We start from the raw sequence: 19,035 nt of genomic DNA on the forward strand, positions 1-19,035 counted from the left end.
TTTTGCATTTTTTCTGCACAACATCCAGACAACTATTTCTAAATATATATATATATATATATATATATATGAGGCAGGCTGAGGGCCACTCCCAACTAACAAGCGAGAGCGTGGTTTCAGTAAGCACGCTTTGAGTGAGCATAGCTCGAGTTGGCGTGTTTCAGTAAGCACGCTTCGATATAGCATATAGCGTCAGTTAGCATGTTCCAGTTAGCACCCTTTGAAAAAGCATAGCTCGAGAAAGCATGTTTCAGTTAGCACGATCGTAGCTTGAGCTAGTTTCTTTTAGTTAGCACAATTTGAGTTAGTCACAAAAAGTAACGAATACTCGAAAACATACAAGTCCTTCCAACACTGCTTATGAAACTATTTTATTACCTCTGCTTCAACTGCTGCAACATATTATTCACACATTACTATTTCATCACTATATTTTAACAGCCACACAACATCAGTCATACATTAATTGCCGTACAAAAGACAACCAAGTTACATCGTTGCTGATTTGGGCCAATCATAAATAATCCCAAGAGTAAATGCCCAAGTTTACTGTACTCAAAGCATTCCAAATTGCTTCTCAAGAAAACGACAGTACCCACAACCTGCGCTCGGACAACTGTAGACAGATTATCAGTAAGCATGCAGGACTCTGTACTGTCATTATCAACGACAGCCCTGCTCCAGAGCTCAATGATTGACACCGTCAATACTTTGACCACACTGGTTTCACCACTAGAGCTTGCTGTTACCTAAACAGAGGGCTTCTCGTTCATCGCTTTGTGGAGGCAGTCACAGCCGAAGCGTTCTAAAACTGTAACACTTACCTCTCTCGGAGACGGCATTAAAACTCAAACGTTGGAAAACACCCACAGAACAAAGGGGACATTAAAAAAACAGAGCTAAACCCCCCCCCCACCCCCCCTCGTCTCAACGCAACGAGCCAGAAGGAGGGTGCACAGGGCATTAATAAACCATGACTGCATTATTATTTTATTTTTAAACCTCAAAGAGCGTCGCGGCACTGTTAGCCCGGAGTTCAACGCGGGGTAACAGGAACACTTAGCAGAGCCTAGCCGCAGCACTGCGGCACGCACTACTTCTGTAAGCACTGCGACACGAGCAGGACGGCGCGCGCTAGCATTGCGGCACGCGCTAGCGCAACTGCTAGAGCGACACGCGCTAGCTCTACCAGCACTGCGAAGGGCGCTGCCTCTACTAGAGGTGTAGCACGCGCTAGCACTAGCGTCACACGCTAGGTCTACTAGAAGTCTACTAGCCCCGTGGCGCCTGCTTCTACTGACTTAGACGTAGTCCGTCCAGCATGTTTTGGTTCGTTCAATCACGTTTCTCTGTGTGTCTCTGTGTCTGTCTGTGTCCGTTTCCAGCAGGTGAAGGTCGGCCAACCCTGAGAGAGATGGAGGACGGCCCGTCACCTCCTCCTCCTCCTCCTCCTCCTCAGGAGGAGTCCTGATGACATCATAGATGCTAACGACTCAAAATAGCTCCTGAACACACTAGCGCAGGTGCACCACGCAGCAACAGCGTAGCCGTTCAGCTAGCTGGCTAATTAACTCCTTAAAAAGAAATGAAAGAAAGAAAGTTCCAAAATGTGATCGTTTTCTATCATCCTCTTTTTTTTTTTTTATGTTTTGGATCGTACACAAAGTCACGCCCGTTAAAAGAAATGTAGCATGGCGTTCTCGGGGAACATTCAACGCTGTCGGTGAGTTTAAACTCTGAGGAAAACCATCGATCGTTGACTGTACCCCGCGGCACGCCGCGAGACGCACAGAACCACCGCCACAGGATCACCGCCGCCACAGAACCACGCCGCCACAGAACCGCCGCCACAAAACCGCCGCCACAGAACCACCGCCACAGAACCACCGCCACAGAACCACCGCCAAGAGTTTTTTGGAACATATTGTGCCAAGGCACACATCAAATAATGTATATATTTTTTTAAATGACAGCTGAAACGACTGCATGTTTAGAACTAATAAAACCAAACGTTAATGACAATAATAATACATCAACATTAAAATGTCCTCTGAGGTAAAAAAAAACTATTTAGTCGTGATGAAATTTGCTCGCTCATTTCCGTGGCAACGACAGAAGTTCTCGTGCATACCTGCACGTATCTACGGTACACCTGCGTGAGCGCGTCAACGCACGGACCAAGACACACAGAGCCCCTTAGCTTAAGGCTGCACTAAACATTCATTGCTGTCGGTGGGTTTCTGGTTGAAACGACTCATTGACGGATGAATGCAGACTGCGGTACAACACGTCACTGTAGGGGCTCTGGGTGTGGTTCAACCGCTGACCTCAAGGATGGTCCCCCGCCAAAGTTCTTCTAGGTGAGTGTTTAACCTGTGCGATGTTCCGCCGGTCAGAAGACCGTTGTTCAGACTCCTAGCTTAAACACTGGCTGGTTTCATGCACCCAATGTCCAGGCTACCAGAAGGCATCCATAATGAACACGAATAACTTGTTTTGGAGATGGCCGTAGATTAGCATCGCTGTTGAGACAGTAACCATCATGTCACAATTTTCTCGGAGTACAAAGAAGATCAACTCTTCCGTCGCAGCACTTTCTACACTTACATGCCTTTAAAGCACCCACAATGCTACTTCACTCAGGAAACTACCAACCCATTAAACCCTCTCCCCTGACACACCATCAGATCACTCTCCGAACCTGTAGTTCACCTGTCCATGCTGGTTCTGGTAATGGTGTTAAGAAACAGGGTAGTTAATAGGGTCAAGGTCTGTATTGACTTTGACCCGGGGCTGGTTAAGGGAGGGTTGGTGGAGGGGTTATTTACCCCACAACAAGGCACTCCTGTTACCCAAACAGGCTTTGATAGCAGGGGCTTGGAGTTGATACGCATGCAATGTTACGTTGGACCTGGAATAGGCCAAGCAGCATCTACTGAACTACGGTACGGCAGAGAAAAAAGGTGCCTGATCTTAGCACATTTTTGAATCACAACCATATGTTTATTATAAACAGATATTAGCTGGACTTTATACTTTATTATATAAACAGCTTTACACGCAGAGGTCAAAACCATGCGGCATATCTGTAGTCACAGCCATTTGAAATTTAAATAATCAAAAGGAAAAACTGCGAATGCAATTTCTTAACACTTGCTCTGGCCTGAACTGTTCCACCCCTAATATACACACACAAACACATATATATATATATATATATATATATATATATATATATATATATATATATATATATAAATAAAAGGCTGGGTTTTGGTGAAAAAATGTTTAAAGTATTTAAACACCCCCTCCAAAAAATATAAATAAAATGTTCTTATCTGTTTGAAGTGTAATTAATCCCAGAGACCCCCAACAGGCCAAGTACCTCGTTGTTCGGTGTGTAATAGTTTGAGGCTTCCACATATGGAACGGATTGTGCAGTAATTGGCCGGTTAGGTTAAGTTAACATGTTGGGAGATTTCAGACACACTGGCGTGCCCTGGCCAGATGTAACACTTGCTCTGTTCTTCCACTAGGGCGGGGAGAAAGTACATTGACTTAAAGTCAACATCTTTTAATCGTTACGCTCCAACCAACGACCAAATAATACAGTTCTACTTTGTGTAAAACATAAGCATACTCAATCCCTCGTGAGGTAGAGAATGAGAAAATGTTTTGAACGGATCCTGTGCATAGTTGAATATATAGTTTAATGTATACTCGTGTGTATAGTATATTTTTGAAATCATTGTTGAGTATCGCTGTATATACGAGAACAGAGGACTTGTTTAGGTATATGTGCACCGTAAAGATTTGTAGTACAGTTATATGTATAGTTATATATCCATAGTTATTTACATGTGTATCGCTGAATGCGAGGAGCCAGAGTTTGTAGGTAAAATATGTCTTGTAAAGTGTATATAGTTCTGTATAGATTGTATTGTAAAGTCTATAGCTGTATACCAGGATCCAGGGCTTGGGGAGGTCAAAATGTATTGTAAAATGTAAAGTTCCATACAGCTCTGTATTGTGAAGTCTATAGCGGAGACATAGAAGAGATATAGCGTGTTTACGCCCGCGGATCTCTGCGTTGTCATCGTGAAGTTATCGTTCCTGACACGAGGAACAGCGTGACCCACTTCTCCACGACCTGGAAACACTCCCCGGGCCTGCACCCTCCCCCGCAACCCCCCCACCCCCACCCAAACCGCGCCCTCCTCCCCCGCCCCAACACGGCCCTCCACCCCCCCTCCCCCACCCCCAGCCAGCCCAACGCCACAGTGAGTCGAATCAAGCGAGAGAGGCGGAAAAAAATGGAAAAAGAATCTAGGCTAATCATAATTTATTTAAAGCTAAAATGACAAGCGAGCGGTTCAGGTCAACGCACAAAACACTCTGAGGCTCCGCATCGCTCCCCGCCGTCGCTGGAGAGCTAAGATGGCGGACACCCATGTGGGGGAGAGTCAGAGTAGAACAAGATGGTCCTTTTACCTTTCTCGCGCTCATTTTATTTATTGGTATGACATTTGTTGGGAACAGGCCACAAACTCAGGATAACAAACCAAGGAAAAAAGGATTGACTTTACACACACACACACACACACACACACACACACACACACACACACACACACACACACACACACACACACACACACACACACACACACACACACACACACAGTGTGTGGACAGAATAAGTCTGGCCAAGTGGTTCCATATGGGCCAGAGATCATTCGGTCCAGGCGGAGATGAGAACTAAGCAGCGCTGGCGCAAACTCAGAGGGACTCTACTCCCCTCGTGTGGCCATTACTACACATTACATAGAACAAGACGAATGTTTTTTTTTTTTTTTTTTCATTTAGTCATTGATTTACATCGCTGAATCTAAACTCAATAAAAAAATAATTCAACCTGTGTTGTACTTTAATTTAATCAATATAATAGAATTGCTATTTTCATACAGATTACAGATAATCTGGACATTTAGTAAGCAATCAGTTTTCTGTGCATAAATGTTACCCAACTGATCAATGTAGGGTGATCAGTCAACAAATCCACATTACTATGAACTCACTTATATTTACCGTGAATTATTATTTTGAAACCCAAACACCATCACATACAAGAAAGAAAGAAATAAAAGAAAGAAAAAAAATAAAATGAATCGTACGGTCTACTGATTACCAAGATCAAGAGTCCGAGAGTATACTTGACATAAGTGGTAGGATTTGTTAAACTGATATGTGCTGTGCCTGTACTAAAGATTAATAGAATGTGAGTGCACTGAGAAAACGAAGAGGGAGGGAAGGGGGGGTTGGTGAATGATTGACTGGAGTACAGAGGTAGGAACCGAAACCCTTGGCTGACCTGCCCATCACTGATTAGTTAGCCCTTTCAAACAGTACACAGCCTGCTGAAATGATCATGTGAACCAGCCTATCATATTTGGGTTATGGCCCTCAATGTGGCCATCACTAAAGAAATTCCACATTTTAATACTGAAAATAAATGTCAATAAAATAAATAGTCATTCATTTTACATTGGTTAGTTCTTAATTTAGTCAAATCAAAACATAACTAATGCTCGGGTACCGTACCAGTAATATCTTTGATAAACACTATTATTATCTCATTGCCTAATAGCGCTGCAAAAACAACTACAACAAACCGCTCATGTCCACTGTATGCATTGATTTCTTTCAAGCTTTAGTCAATTTTATGTGTAGCCCTTAACTACAGCAACAGTCTCAACGGGCTTCACAGGCAACATCTACACAGAGAGAGACAGAAAGAAAGAGAGATGAACCTGAATCAAGTGATTATTACTTTGTGTTTTTGATTTGATCACTGAGGGCCCGGAGGCGGCCATCTTGCTCCTACGAGAGCCACCCGGGGCCCAGCTCTAAAAACCAGCTGTTGCCAACTCCACTATTTGGCCCCTGACCCGGATTTGACCCTCTGAATGGGGCTGTTGGACATTCCCACTCCTCTGAACATTTTACAAGCCCAGAGAAACACTACACACACTATCCCTTGACCTTAGCGTCACCCTTGCCCACTGAGTGTACCGAGACATCTCTGCTGAGGGGTGAGAGACAGATCAGACAGTCAGAGAGAAAGAAAGATAAAAAGTGACACACACACAGAGAGAGAGAGAGAGAGAGAGAGAGAGAGAGAGAGAGAGAGAGAGAGAGAGAGAGAGAGAGAGAGAGAGAGAGAGAGAGAGAGAGAGAGAGAGAGAGAGAGAGAGAGAGAGAGAGAGAGAGAGAGAGAGAGAGAGAGCCGGTCAGGCCCACCCCCCCATGTTTACAGCTCATTGGCCCCTCAGCTCCATAAATCCACAGCTCATCCTGAGCCCAGCAACAATCCAGCTCTTTCTTTACGTGCACACGTTTAATAGCTTCTCCTCCCCCACACTCCAACCGGGGTTTATAGAGGCCCTGGACGGCCTTTCAGGTGTGTGTGTGTGTGTGTGTGTGTGTGTGTGTGTGTGTGTGTGTGTGTGTGTGTGTGTGTGTGTGTGTGTGTGTGCCTCTGCGTGTGCGCATGTGTGTGTGTATGTGAGGTCAGCGAGGAGTCACGGTGAGGTCAGCGAGGGTGTGTTGGCAGTTTCTGAACTGAATGTGACCCCTGACCCCCCCGAGTGCGACGCCACCTGGCGCCGGGCCGAGGGCGGTCGCCGGGCGACCTGAGCCTGAACCTGGACCTTAACATTGGACCAAGCCCCGCCTCCTCCCCCTCCCTCCCCAACCCCAACCACTTCCTGCATGACCCCAACAACATCTTCTTCCTGTTTGACCCCCCCCCCCACAACATCCTCTTCGGCCAACTACATTTCCTTTCCGACCCCATCGGCAAATCCTCCTCGTTCCTGTTTGACCCAGACCACTTCATCGCTCGCCAGTTTAACTTCCTGTCCCGAGTGCCAGCGTTTCCTGTCTGATAACCAGCACCTTCCTCGTCCTATTTTGACACCCCGCCACTTCCTCTTCCGGTCTGATGCTCGCCGCTTCCTGTCTTACGCCGGACAACATCCTCTCGGACCGCCGGAATCTTCGTCTTTGACACAATCACTTCCTGTTGGAGGCCCAATACCTGCTCAGGTTGAACTATCCATTTTAAGAATCTAAACGTGGGCAGGATTCACTGCTATAGAGGCTCTGCTTATAGAGACCAGGCAATATGACTAATTCATAACCTACAAAATGTATCATTGCTCATAGTGCCACACAACAAAAGCCAACAAACTAGAGCATATTACCGAAAGTATAAGCGTTATGAATGTTTCTTTTTTAAATTATGTATTTGTGTGCCTCCAAGAGTCTTTGGAGACAGAGGTACAATAAAAAATATATACATTTAGTGAGTTAATTTAGCCGCCATTTCTACGTGGTATACTAGAGTATCCATATAATTGCGCTGGTTTGCTCTTGAAGTTGAGGAGCCCAAGATTACCAGGGCGCTATCGTTGAATAATACTGCCCTCTTGTGGATTTAAAATAAATGTCACCTTGCCTTGTCTCGGTGTGTAATACACAATTTTGCCGCTAGAGGGCAGACTTTAGTTAGGTGTTAGCCCTGCCAACCAAAACATATTCATAAGAACCCCTTCCAGCCAACAGAAACCCATCAGTTTTACATTTAAATCCCATGTGACCGAAAGCAGCCCTGTTTGTTTATAACAACACAAAGAGACATCTTGAAATTGCCAGATTACTTGATGTTATTAATTGAATACATGATGCAGATAGACGTTTCTCCTAATTTCTACATAATGCATCAACAAAACATATTTTCCAATGAATGTTTAATGAGGTATGTATTATTGACTGAAAAATTGTTGATATGATTCATATATACCCTACCTAATCTCATGATGGATGAAAACAAATTTGGAGGAAGTTATTCAAACTCACCCAAGCTGTCATTCTGCTCCCCTTCTAGCGCATGGTCCCCGTAGAAACCTGCAAGAAACACATCAACTACACACATTAGGAAAATCAGAACACACACACACACACACACACACACACACACACACACACACACACACACACACACACACACACACACACACACACACACACACACACACACACACACACACACACACACACACACACACAATCTCTGTATCCCTCTCTGTACTCTCTTCACACTAATAAGTGAAGAAAATAAATTCTTAAAATGTAAAAAAAAAACTGATGTGTATTAAGTTAAAATGTTAACTGTAATTGTATTGGGATAAGGAAAAATATATCTAAAACATGAGATGATTATTACGTGACCATTTGAATAATTAAGATCAGTTAAGATAAGTCCTTTTGTGTGAATTTCTCAACAGAGAGAACTAATTAGGAATAGATTCCATCTCGTTAGGACGGAATAATTCTTTACAAAGGCCTCATTCTTCAAGACTGTTTGAGGATGAAGGACCGATACTTGAGGCATGACCAATAGTTGATGTATGAGCTTCTTTTGATCAATAGAATGACCCCCTCCCATGTGTGTTGGCCGCCCCCGCCGTAGCACAGTGTACCCTCCTTTTTGTCTGCGTCGTGTGCCTGGTGTATGGAAGCCCAACGCGAGCATCTCCAGCTCCTCTAGGACACACACGCCATCTGCACATCACCCCCACACACACACACACAACCCCTAACAGACTCACACACACACACAACCCCTAACAGACTCACACAACCACACTGCCCCTTACAGACCCATACAAACTGCCCCAGACTATTTTACACACACACACACACACACACACACACACACACACACACACACACACACACACACACACACACACACACACACACACACACACACACACACACACACACACACACACACACACACACACACACACACACAGATCTGAAGGCCGACCGCTCGCTCACCCCCCCCCCCCCCACCCCAGACCCCCCCAACCCAGTGTACCACCCTGTTATCAACAGCTGGACACCCCCTGACCCGACACACGCCAACCCAGCCCTCCCCCAAACCCCCCCCCCCCGGTCAACAGTGGCATATGTTCTCCCTAGAGCATACACACACACTCACACAATGTGTTCAAAGGCACGTGCCCCATTCACGGACCTACATGCCCCACAGGACGGCACGTGTGCCCCAAGGAGCTCAGGGTAGTGCACGGCACACGTGCACTGAAGCACGCACACGCCTTATGGAGAGGCTCTCAGGCAAAGATCACTTTCTGATCACTACATTAACCAAGATCCTTCCACTCACTGGTATTATTAACACAAACACACTTCTGACCTTATCAAATACACCTCAAATAAACGGCCTTTACCACCTCCACTCACTAGTGTGAACAACACACTGCTGGTCTTATACCTCTAAAAATATAGATAACATGTATTTAAATAAATAAACCTCCAATAATGGCTTTTAGCAAGACCTTAAAGATATAAGGCATGTGTATATGTATGTTCATATGCTATACATAAACATATAAATGACAAATACATTTTAAGTCATTTTGTTACTATAATTTCCATTTCATCTTAATTACACAGCAAACCCTTGCCTTATCACAGGAATTTAATCACCAGAATGAACACGTGAAACACTGCATTTCATAAATAAATCTCTTAAGACTCTCAGATATGAAAAAAACACTAATATCTTTTGTGTAATAAAAAAAACACGATAATGTGAAACCTTTGACATGAAATCTTCATTTCATGTCAAGGCGGCCAATAATTAGGTGCTGAACGCCTCATCAATATTAATTGATGACACTTCCCCAATCAGAAGACGTATCAGCCTGACAAACACACACCAACACTATAGAAGCCTTGTGGTCAAAGTGAAGAACCACATTTATTCTTTTAACATGGTTTCCGTAGGAAAAGGTTTGGTCTATACACTGTATATCTACACCTACCTCCACTGTACATATCTCTTCTTTTATATCCCATTAAGCCTTTTCTCAGACCCCTCACAAACACGACCAGGAGTAACAGGAGACGCAGCAAAGGACGCTGGAGGTGTTAGCAGACAATAGACCAGAGGAGCACAGAGGAGGAGGGAGGAGAAAGGATCCCGCTCTCTCTCCCTCTTTGCTTCAGTGTGTGGTCTCTGCTGCTGTCCCTTCCAGCCTTTAGCAAGCACTCCAGCCTCAGGGCACGCTCCTCCTCCACTCTGGGTCTTTGTGTGCATCTTTAACCTCTGACCTTTAAAACCCCAGCACCCTCCGACCGACACAATCAGCTCATCATCAACACACGGCCCGGACCGCGCCTGATGACCGCGGCTTCTTGTTGTCAGCGCCGCTGGGGTGTCTGGGTAACGGACACACATTGTGGAGGCAGGTGTGCAATGCCCGCCACGGCCAACATGCCGATCAACTCAGCGCATTAAATTATTCCTAGTTCACTTGTTCATACCACAGGCGGTGAATAAATGAAATATACTGCCCGGCATCTGCAAGGCCAAGAACAGGTACGTTTGCGAGAGGTTTTGAGGCTTGTTTGTGTGCGGGTTTACCCACGCACACACATCAATTCAACTTGATTCAATACTGGATTTCCAGACTCTATACACAATGCAGAAATCTGCACATAACACTAAAAGAAAATGAAAATAATTTGGTTTATTAAGCGGAATGCAAACAGGCATCTCGCATCTATTTGGAGCGCGTAAACGGAGAGAAGGCAAGCGTAGGAGCGGTACGAGCGTATAAGATCTCCGGCGCATTGAACTCTCGACAGCGCTTTCCCCCCAAGTTAAATGGATGTGTATACGGCTGTCTATACGTCAGCGATTGGTGGGTGCTTGTAAGGGGGCGTGTGGTGTTGGACCGAGGCCAGTGATGCTCCATGGCGACGGCGGTGGTGTGTGTGGAGATCATGTTCCCCATTGAGAGCGGAGGCGCGGTGGCTGGGGCTGTTTGCGCCACAGACCCGCCGTGCAGCGGGTGATTAATGTGCATGCAACATACCCCGCTCCCTTTCAAAGTACAGCATGTGAATGATACGCACCCCCCCCCCCCCCCCCCCCAGCCCCAAACGAGAGAAGGCCCCCCCACCCCAACCCCTCGTCCCCAAGGCCATTAACGTCGCCTCGTGTGTCACTCCCAACTGCTCCCCACCAGAACCAGCCCGGATCACCACCCCCCCCCCCCCCCCCAGCCCGGACCCCCAGCCCCCAGTACGAGGGGGTCCAGGCCCCTACACCCCAGATGGCCAGGGTTCCGCTTGGCCGTCTCCCCGCCACCCGAGTAGCGCTGGCGGCTGGCCACCACCTTCCTTCCCGCCACTCGGCCAACCCCTCCCCTCGTTCCCTGCTCTCATCCATCTTCCCCCCTCTCTCTCTCTTATCCATCCTTCCCTCTGCCTGCTCCTCCTCTCCATCCACTCTTCTCTCCATCCGTGCATCCTTCTCTTCCTTCATGCATCCCTCTCCATCCTTTCCACTAGCTCCAGGTCTGACCTCCGCACCAGGACTTGGCCGACCGCGTCTATAAAACCCAACTTTTGGGGGTGGGGGTGGGGGTGGGGGATGGTGGAGGTGCTGTATGGCGGCGGTGGTGCAGCAGGGGAGGGGTGGGGGGGGGGGGGGGCGGAGGTGAAGAACAGGACAGAAAAAGGAAGGGGCTCATGACAGCGCAGGTGAGGGATGAGTCTCAGCCACCAAGTCCCCCTGACGGACGTGCTGGCGACTGACTGAGGGTTCAACCACATGCGCCCCTCCCCCCACTTCCCCCCCCCCCCCCCCCATCTACAGTGGAATAATACAGTACTGGTGGGATGTGAGCCATGTCAAATCTCACCAATCGATCAGACTGGCTCACGCCCCGCCCCCTAGCCCAGTGACGGCAAGGTGATGGATGGGAGGAAACGTTGAACAAACAGATACGCCATTGTCCCCGCCCTCTGTGTGTGTGTGTGTGTGTGTGTGTGTGTGTGTGTGTGTGTGTGTGTGTGTGTGTGTGTGTGTGTGTGTGTGTGTGTGTGTGTGTGTGTGTGTGTGTGTGTCCGGGGCTGATCTGATGCTCTGTGACATATTCCCCGTCCTGGGGCAACACTTGATCTGTTCCCCCCCCCCTCGAAGGAGGGGTGGGGGTCTTGGAGAGGCACACTTTGAGGAACAGATGGGGGGGGGGGGGTGATGGGTGGTCTATGGTGAAGACCACCTGGTGCAGGTCATGTTTAGCTGGCCAGCGGTATGTTATGTGGCTCTTGGCTGTTTGGAGCGGTTCTTTGAGGACCTGAAGGAAGCGCTGCCAGGACTCCCCTCAGCGACTGCCACAAGGTGAACAGTTGAACACGTTTTACGTGCACAGTTGAGGAAAAAAAAAAAAAAAAACCTCTCCATGTTGTTCACTGTCGCACACGTGACCAACCATCTCTAAACTTGAAATGGAGGTCCTCTCTAACCGGCTCCTGCAGATCCATGCACCGAGTTCCATTCAGGATTGGGCCGGTGATGGTTCTTACTATATGCTTACTACTACTCATATAAATAGTGTTGAAAAGAAACTTTTCAAAGCTTTTCAAATCTTATTTGGTGTTTTATTACTCCTTAATGTGCAAAGTAAACAATGTACAAAGTAAATAATGTGCAAAGTCAAATCGGGGAAAGTGATTCCGGAAATGATTTTGTTAGAGGACCAATCACAGCCCTTGCCGGACGCCCCTGCCGTCGACGGATATTTAAAAAATATTGGATGCGCACGTAGAGCTACGGAGAGGGTCTCCGACAGGCTCTCCGTCGTCGGAGAGGGCTCTCTGTAGCTACGTACAGCGCTTTACGGAGGACTATAAATCCACCTTTAGTCAAACACCGAATCATGCCAGTACATCGATCCCTACCACCAGATGGCGCGCCTGTGTTCACGATGCCGGCCGCTGACAAGTGGTACATAAGTACATACGTTTTATCATGCTCAGCACACACCAGGCGACACACCTTAAGCAGCAGGTGGGGGCGAGCGTCATCCAGCCTAAGGATGTCTCCTGGCAGACTGAACCTCCGACCAAGCGTCCTTAGGTCTGGACGACTCCGTCCCCGAGTAAATTCTTAACTGTGAGATTTCAACTGATACCCAATACCACTCGCCCGCTCCCCTCCATCCCTACCGCCAGCCCCTCCTCTCTGGGGGCGAATTGACAGGGAACCCAACTAGCCATATTCCCCGCCCCCCGACAGATTGTGTAGGAACTCAAGTGTTGACTCCACAGGCTGCTCCGCAATCATCCCTCTGACCCCCCAGGACGACCCCTGACCCCCGACCCTGTGGTGTAACACGGCACAGCCACAATGTCTTCCCTTTCTCCCGCCCCCTCCCCTCCCGCCCCCCCCCCCTGCCACCCCCACCATCCCGGGCAGAAGCATGCGCTGGTCTGTGAGCGGGCAGCGTCAAGTTCAGCAACAACAGAACAACCTCCTTCGACAGTCCCACACTCTCTTGGGGCAAATCAACCAGCCCTGCACTCTCTCCTCCTGGCTACCCACCTAGCCCCTACACTCTCTCCTCCTGGCTACCCACCTAGCCCCTACACTCTCTCCTCCTGGCTACCCACCTAGCCCCTACACTCTCTCCTCCTGGCTACCCACCTAGCCCCTACACTCTCTCCTCCTGGCTACCCACCTAGCCCCTACACTCTCTCCTGCTGGCTACCCACCTAGCCCCTACACTCTCTCCTGCTGGCTACCCACCTAGCCCCTACACTCTCTCCTGCTGGCTACGCACTAGCCCCTACACTCTCTCCTCCACTGGTGTTGATTTCCAGGGACCAATTTTGAGCATGCACACTATTTACGGCTCGGTCGATCCAAAAGGCATTCCTGAGCTCCAGTTTTGTAGACTGGGTAGCCCCGCCCATTCTGCCGGCGATTTGAGTTCGCCCTGCAGAAGGGTCTGGAGAAGAGCAATACATTACATTTCTTTCTAGTTTCGATACGTTTTTGAGGGAGCCAATAACCAAGCTGGCTTTTCCCCCTGGCGCGCTATTGGCTGGTTTAACACAATGACGACAGGGAACCGACGGCAAGCAGCCAATTGTAGTACAGAGTCAATTTAACTCCGCCCGTTGATCACGCCTCTTGTGCTGAAGAAAACGACAGCAGCTTCCCCAGACCAACGTGCAATCTACGATTGACCTTGGTCTGACGCGTACTAACACAGACGCATGTTCCAAAATGCCATTTCAGCTGCACAAAGCTCTTCGCATACACCCTCGCTCCTCCCTCACCTCCTCCTCCAATATCTCCCCTCTCCGACAGCCTCTCTTCGCCCGTCAGAAGGACCCTGAAGGAAGCAGAGTAACTGCTTCCTTCAGGGTCTGGTTTTAACCCACCAGAATAAACTAAACCTTTTTCCAAAATGAGAAGAAAAACACAGTTTTCACCTCGAGCAGCAGACCGCTCTCTTCCTTTTTTAAAAACATATATTTTTTAAAAAGTGGCCTTTCTGTGCGCGTTACATGAAGTTATGTACGCGCGCCCGGGCGCATGTGTGATTATTATCAGATGCTGGTGGACCGGGGCGGTGCGCTGGCCCGCTCAGCCAGGCCATAAAACACTGACCCTCGACCGGATGAAAGGAAACGAGGCTTTGAGTCCGTCAACCTGTGGTGACGGAGGACCCCCGCCTTTCACTCCCCCCACCCACCTCCTCAAAATAAGACAACAAGAAAGGCCGTGACCACAGCCTGACCTCCAGCGCGCGCACGCACGCACGCACGCACGCACACACCTCTCAGTGTGCGGTGTACATTAAGGTAATGAGTAGTCATAGGAAGGATTAGGCTCCGCCCACATAGTTTAGCAGCTAGCCGTCAAGTGGGAGGGGGGGGGGGAGGGGGGGAGGAGGAGGAGGGGCTTGGCAGTTGACTGTGAAGGAAGCCTGCAGTGGATTGACGCTACAAGCTCAGCTGCTGGGCCAAACTCACCCTCGCACAACCACACTCCCGCATAGGACCGATGTGGCTTCATGGACACACAAATACAGTGTGTCATCAATATATAAACATTTGAAAATGTTTATTCTGCCTGATCTCTGATGGCGATGGTATGTGTGAAGGACCAGAGCGGGAAAAACAGGAATAATGTGCTCTGGTTTGTTCTGAAAGAATGATGGATAGAAAGTAAAAAGCAACACACAGAAAGAGAAAGAGAAATAGAGAGAGAGGGACACGCACATACAGAGACACAGAGAGAGACACACACACCGTGACAAAGAAAGGGACAGACAGATTTTAACTGGACATACCAAGTTCAGAGTTTTACAGCTGCCCATAAAGTCATCCTGCAGCCAAATTCAACTCAAATTGAAAACGTTTATGACGGCTGGCTACTGACGTGTGGCATACCACAGAGTAATGACAATAGTACTGTACTAACACACCCGCTTGGCCAAATGGCACACACACACACTCTCCGTCTCTCTCACTTTCTAACACACACACACACACACAACTGTAAAGGCAGAAAATGAATGTTTACGACCCGAGTCTCTCACACACACACACACACACACACACACACACACACACACACACACACACACACACACACACACACACACACACACACACACACAACACACACACACACACACACACACCCTAAATGCCAGCGCCTGATTGGCTGTGGCCAGAGGTTGTGCGCTGGGCTGTGAAAGGCTGCTGGGGATCAAGTGAAGGTTGTAAATACCTTCCTGGGTCATGCAGAGGTCAGGACAGAGATGCTGTAGCAGGAGCAGCATCTCATGGGCAGCTCCAAGCACGCACGCACACGCACGCACACGCGCACACACACACACACACACACACACACACACACACACACACTCTTATGAGGCTGTGGTGGCCAGCACTCCTTTCTATACACTGTGGTGGGTCGGGGAGGCAGCATGAGAAGAAGGACCCCAACAGACTCATCAGGAAGGCTGGTTCTGTTCTCGGTGTGGGGGGGGGGGGGGGGGGGGGGAGCCCTAGTGGCCGCCACAGAGAGGAGAATGCTGTCCAAGCGCCTCTCTCTCCTTGAGAAGGACGCCCACCTGCTCCACAGAGTGCAGTCTGAATGGAGGTGTACCTTCAGCCACAGACTCTCGGCTGTATGGATGTTCCACAGGAAATTCTTTATTCCCGTGGCACTCCGACTCTTTATCTCCTCTCACTACTGGCAGTCAGTGAGTGACCCTGAACTCTGCATTGTCGATGCTTATTCAACACAACTCATGTTGAACTCCATTTCACTTTTTATCCTATCCAAATGACCTGTGTTATTAGCATGCACCATGCTTGAGACACTACTAAGCGTCAGTTACTTAAAAACTTTATAATATAAATATATACATATATTTATAAAATACATATTTTGAGCTAGGCAACTGTAACAAACAAGTTCCTCCGGAATCAATAAAAGATCAATAGAATATGTGCATCTGAGCACCAAACACAGGAAAAATATTAGACCCAATCAACTCCAAAATATATACACACTTAATAACACAATCACACACAACCAACTGTTACACAAGTTGGTTGTGTCACTGCTAAAAAACATGATCACCACAAATGTGTTCTGATTGTAATGATTATCATGAGAGGGAAAGGCAAGGTTTTTCCTATCCTAAATGGCACCTATATATAGAATATTGTGGTTATATTGTGATGGTGTTGGATCAGCTCTGGTCTAATGATCTATCTCCTCCAACAGAGGCAGATATGACCACTGGCATGTCTGTTACCTAGCAACCCTTAGGTCAGAGAGATGAAGGACCATGCAAATCCTTCCTTCTCTCTGCAGGGTCAGAAGACTGGACACTGGTGTTATGGTCCATCTACTACTGCCAACCAATACAAGATTCAGAATTCAGAATGCATAACGCAAGGAAACATTTGCAAGAATAATATTGTTAATACTTGTATTCATCCCCTTAAATCAAAAAAAATTGAGAAGGTAAATGATAGGATATAAATAATTTACTCCAAAATATTTTTGATAAAAATATTTAAAATACTGTTATTTCTTTAATCTTTAATCATTTAAATATTTTCCATTTACTTCATAAATGGAAAATGTTACCAAACTAAAAATGTTCACTGTCATAGCAGTGGAAGAGGACAGCAAGTCTATGAATGGATCTAAACCATTTTCATTAGTTTCATTAATTGCCATTTATTTTTCAAGAGATAAAATGAAGAAAAAAATGCGTTCAATTCATATTTTTTATTTATTAAATAGCCTAATGTTTTGGTGACATTATGTTATGTCACTTACAATTTTCCTGAAGGTAACGGCTTGGTGGAGGTACATGTCCACACATGTCCAGCTCTGAGCTGTGGTCTTTCCAGACACAATATCTCGACAAATGACTGAGATACATCTAGTCTGAGATAACGGACGTGGTGTTCATTTATAAGAACCCATAGCACGAGAAGGACTGTCCAACAGGGAACACAGAAAGCTAAATGTTGCATAAAGGAGAGATCCAGAAGATATGGGGAAGAGGTTTCTACCAAACTAGCCCCTCTTGATCTAGTTCTTGGTGTGAATTTACTGTTGTGTTCAATATAATCATTTAATATTTCAGGCCCCTTGAATACAAAAATATATATATTTGTTTGATTTTATTCCATTTTTTAATGTTTTTATTTCCATTAGTTTATATAAAAAAATGAAACAGTATAAAACTGACAGGAGGACATTGACGACTACCTATTTCTTAACATCTCAGTGGGTCTGTTTGATTTAAAACAAAAATAGACAAATTTCGCCTCCTAGAAATGTATATTATTTTATTTACAAAATAAAATAGGCAACCGCTGAAACTTTGATAAAGTCTGATACAGGCCAGTCCTAACACAAAAATGGTGTCCATAATTTCACATGTTTTCCATTCAATACGTCATCAAGACCACACCACCAAGCATGAACAGACTATTCTTCGAATCAACAAAATTGCAGACACAAGCTGGTTTAATAAGATAGCTTAAAATCAAATATCCAGCGTATCATTTTAACCTGTACCATCTTTCTCTGATATTGAAATCCTAATCAGTGGAGAGAGACGAAACAGAGGGATAAAGAGGAAGAGACAAGCATAGATTAAGAGATAGAAAAGAGAGACAGAGACAAACAAAGATAGAGAGATAAAGAGAGGGACAAACAAATGCAGATAAAGTGAAAGAGAGAGAGAGAGAGAGATAGAGGGGGTCTTGCTGACGCAGGAGATTGTAAGGAGGGGGGGGGGTTAAGTGAAGAAGACATGATGGATCACATCTGCCTGTTTGTGTGCCCCCCCCCCCCCCCCCGCCCCCCGTCCCTCCTCCTCCTCCACCGCCCCACACCCAAATCCTATACTGTACCGCAACCCCCCATTCAGCCTCACCACAGGGGGTCCACATCCTGGCCCTCCCACCCACCACTCAGGCTCCCCATCCCAGGCCCCGGCACTCCCCCACCCCCGGCCACCACAACCTCCCCAACCCCCAGCTCTACCTCTGAAGGGAAGGACGGTCCTGTAAACCCGCTCCCCAGCCAACCAGCGACCTCTTACCCACCCACCCCCTCCCCCTGGATCACCGTCACCAGCCTGACAAAGCACTTTCTTTCTCCAGCCATCGTCTCCCGGACCCCATCAGCAGCAGCAGCATCAGGCCCCCGGATCTACAGCTTCCCCAAAAACATCCACCACCACCACCACCACCCCACACAGAGTTCAATTACATTAAACAAGCGCCCTGCATTGACCACACAGTAGAAAAGCCAAAGTTCTGCTGCCACGGGTCAATGTATAGATCAATGTAGATTGAGTTTAGTCTTTAAATCCGTTTAGGGGATAAAAGCAGCAATCACCAATAAGCAGTGGAAAAGTGTTGCATAGCACAGAGGCATGGAGCCATTGTTTAACACCCACGAGTTTGAGTGGAAAGCTAAGGTCCAGCAGATAAGCTTTACTGTCCGTGCTAGAACAGCTGTTGGGAACCTGGTCAGGAGGAAAGGTCTCTCTCTCTCTCTCTCTCTCTCTCTCTCTCTCTCTCTCTCTCTCT

General features: G+C 47.1%; 1 protein-coding gene across 1 annotated transcript in view; it reads right to left on the minus strand.

The window, feature by feature from the left end:
• The window catches only part of nr6a1a (nuclear receptor subfamily 6, group A, member 1a), a gene marked incomplete at both ends in the record, with an annotated part of 55,686 nt that overhangs the window by 35,043 nt on the left and 1,608 nt on the right, over positions 1 to 19,035 (minus strand). The window contains one exon of the mRNA XM_084468576.1: positions 7,921 to 7,968. Within this exon, the coding sequence (XP_084324702.1) occupies positions 7,921 to 7,968 (48 nt within the window). The remainder of the gene's footprint in view (positions 1 to 7,920; positions 7,969 to 19,035) is intronic.

This window comes from Micromesistius poutassou (genome assembly GCF_964030765.1).
Source record: "Micromesistius poutassou genome assembly, chromosome: 5".
Classification (NCBI taxonomy): Eukaryota; Metazoa; Chordata; class Actinopteri; order Gadiformes; family Gadidae; genus Micromesistius; species Micromesistius poutassou.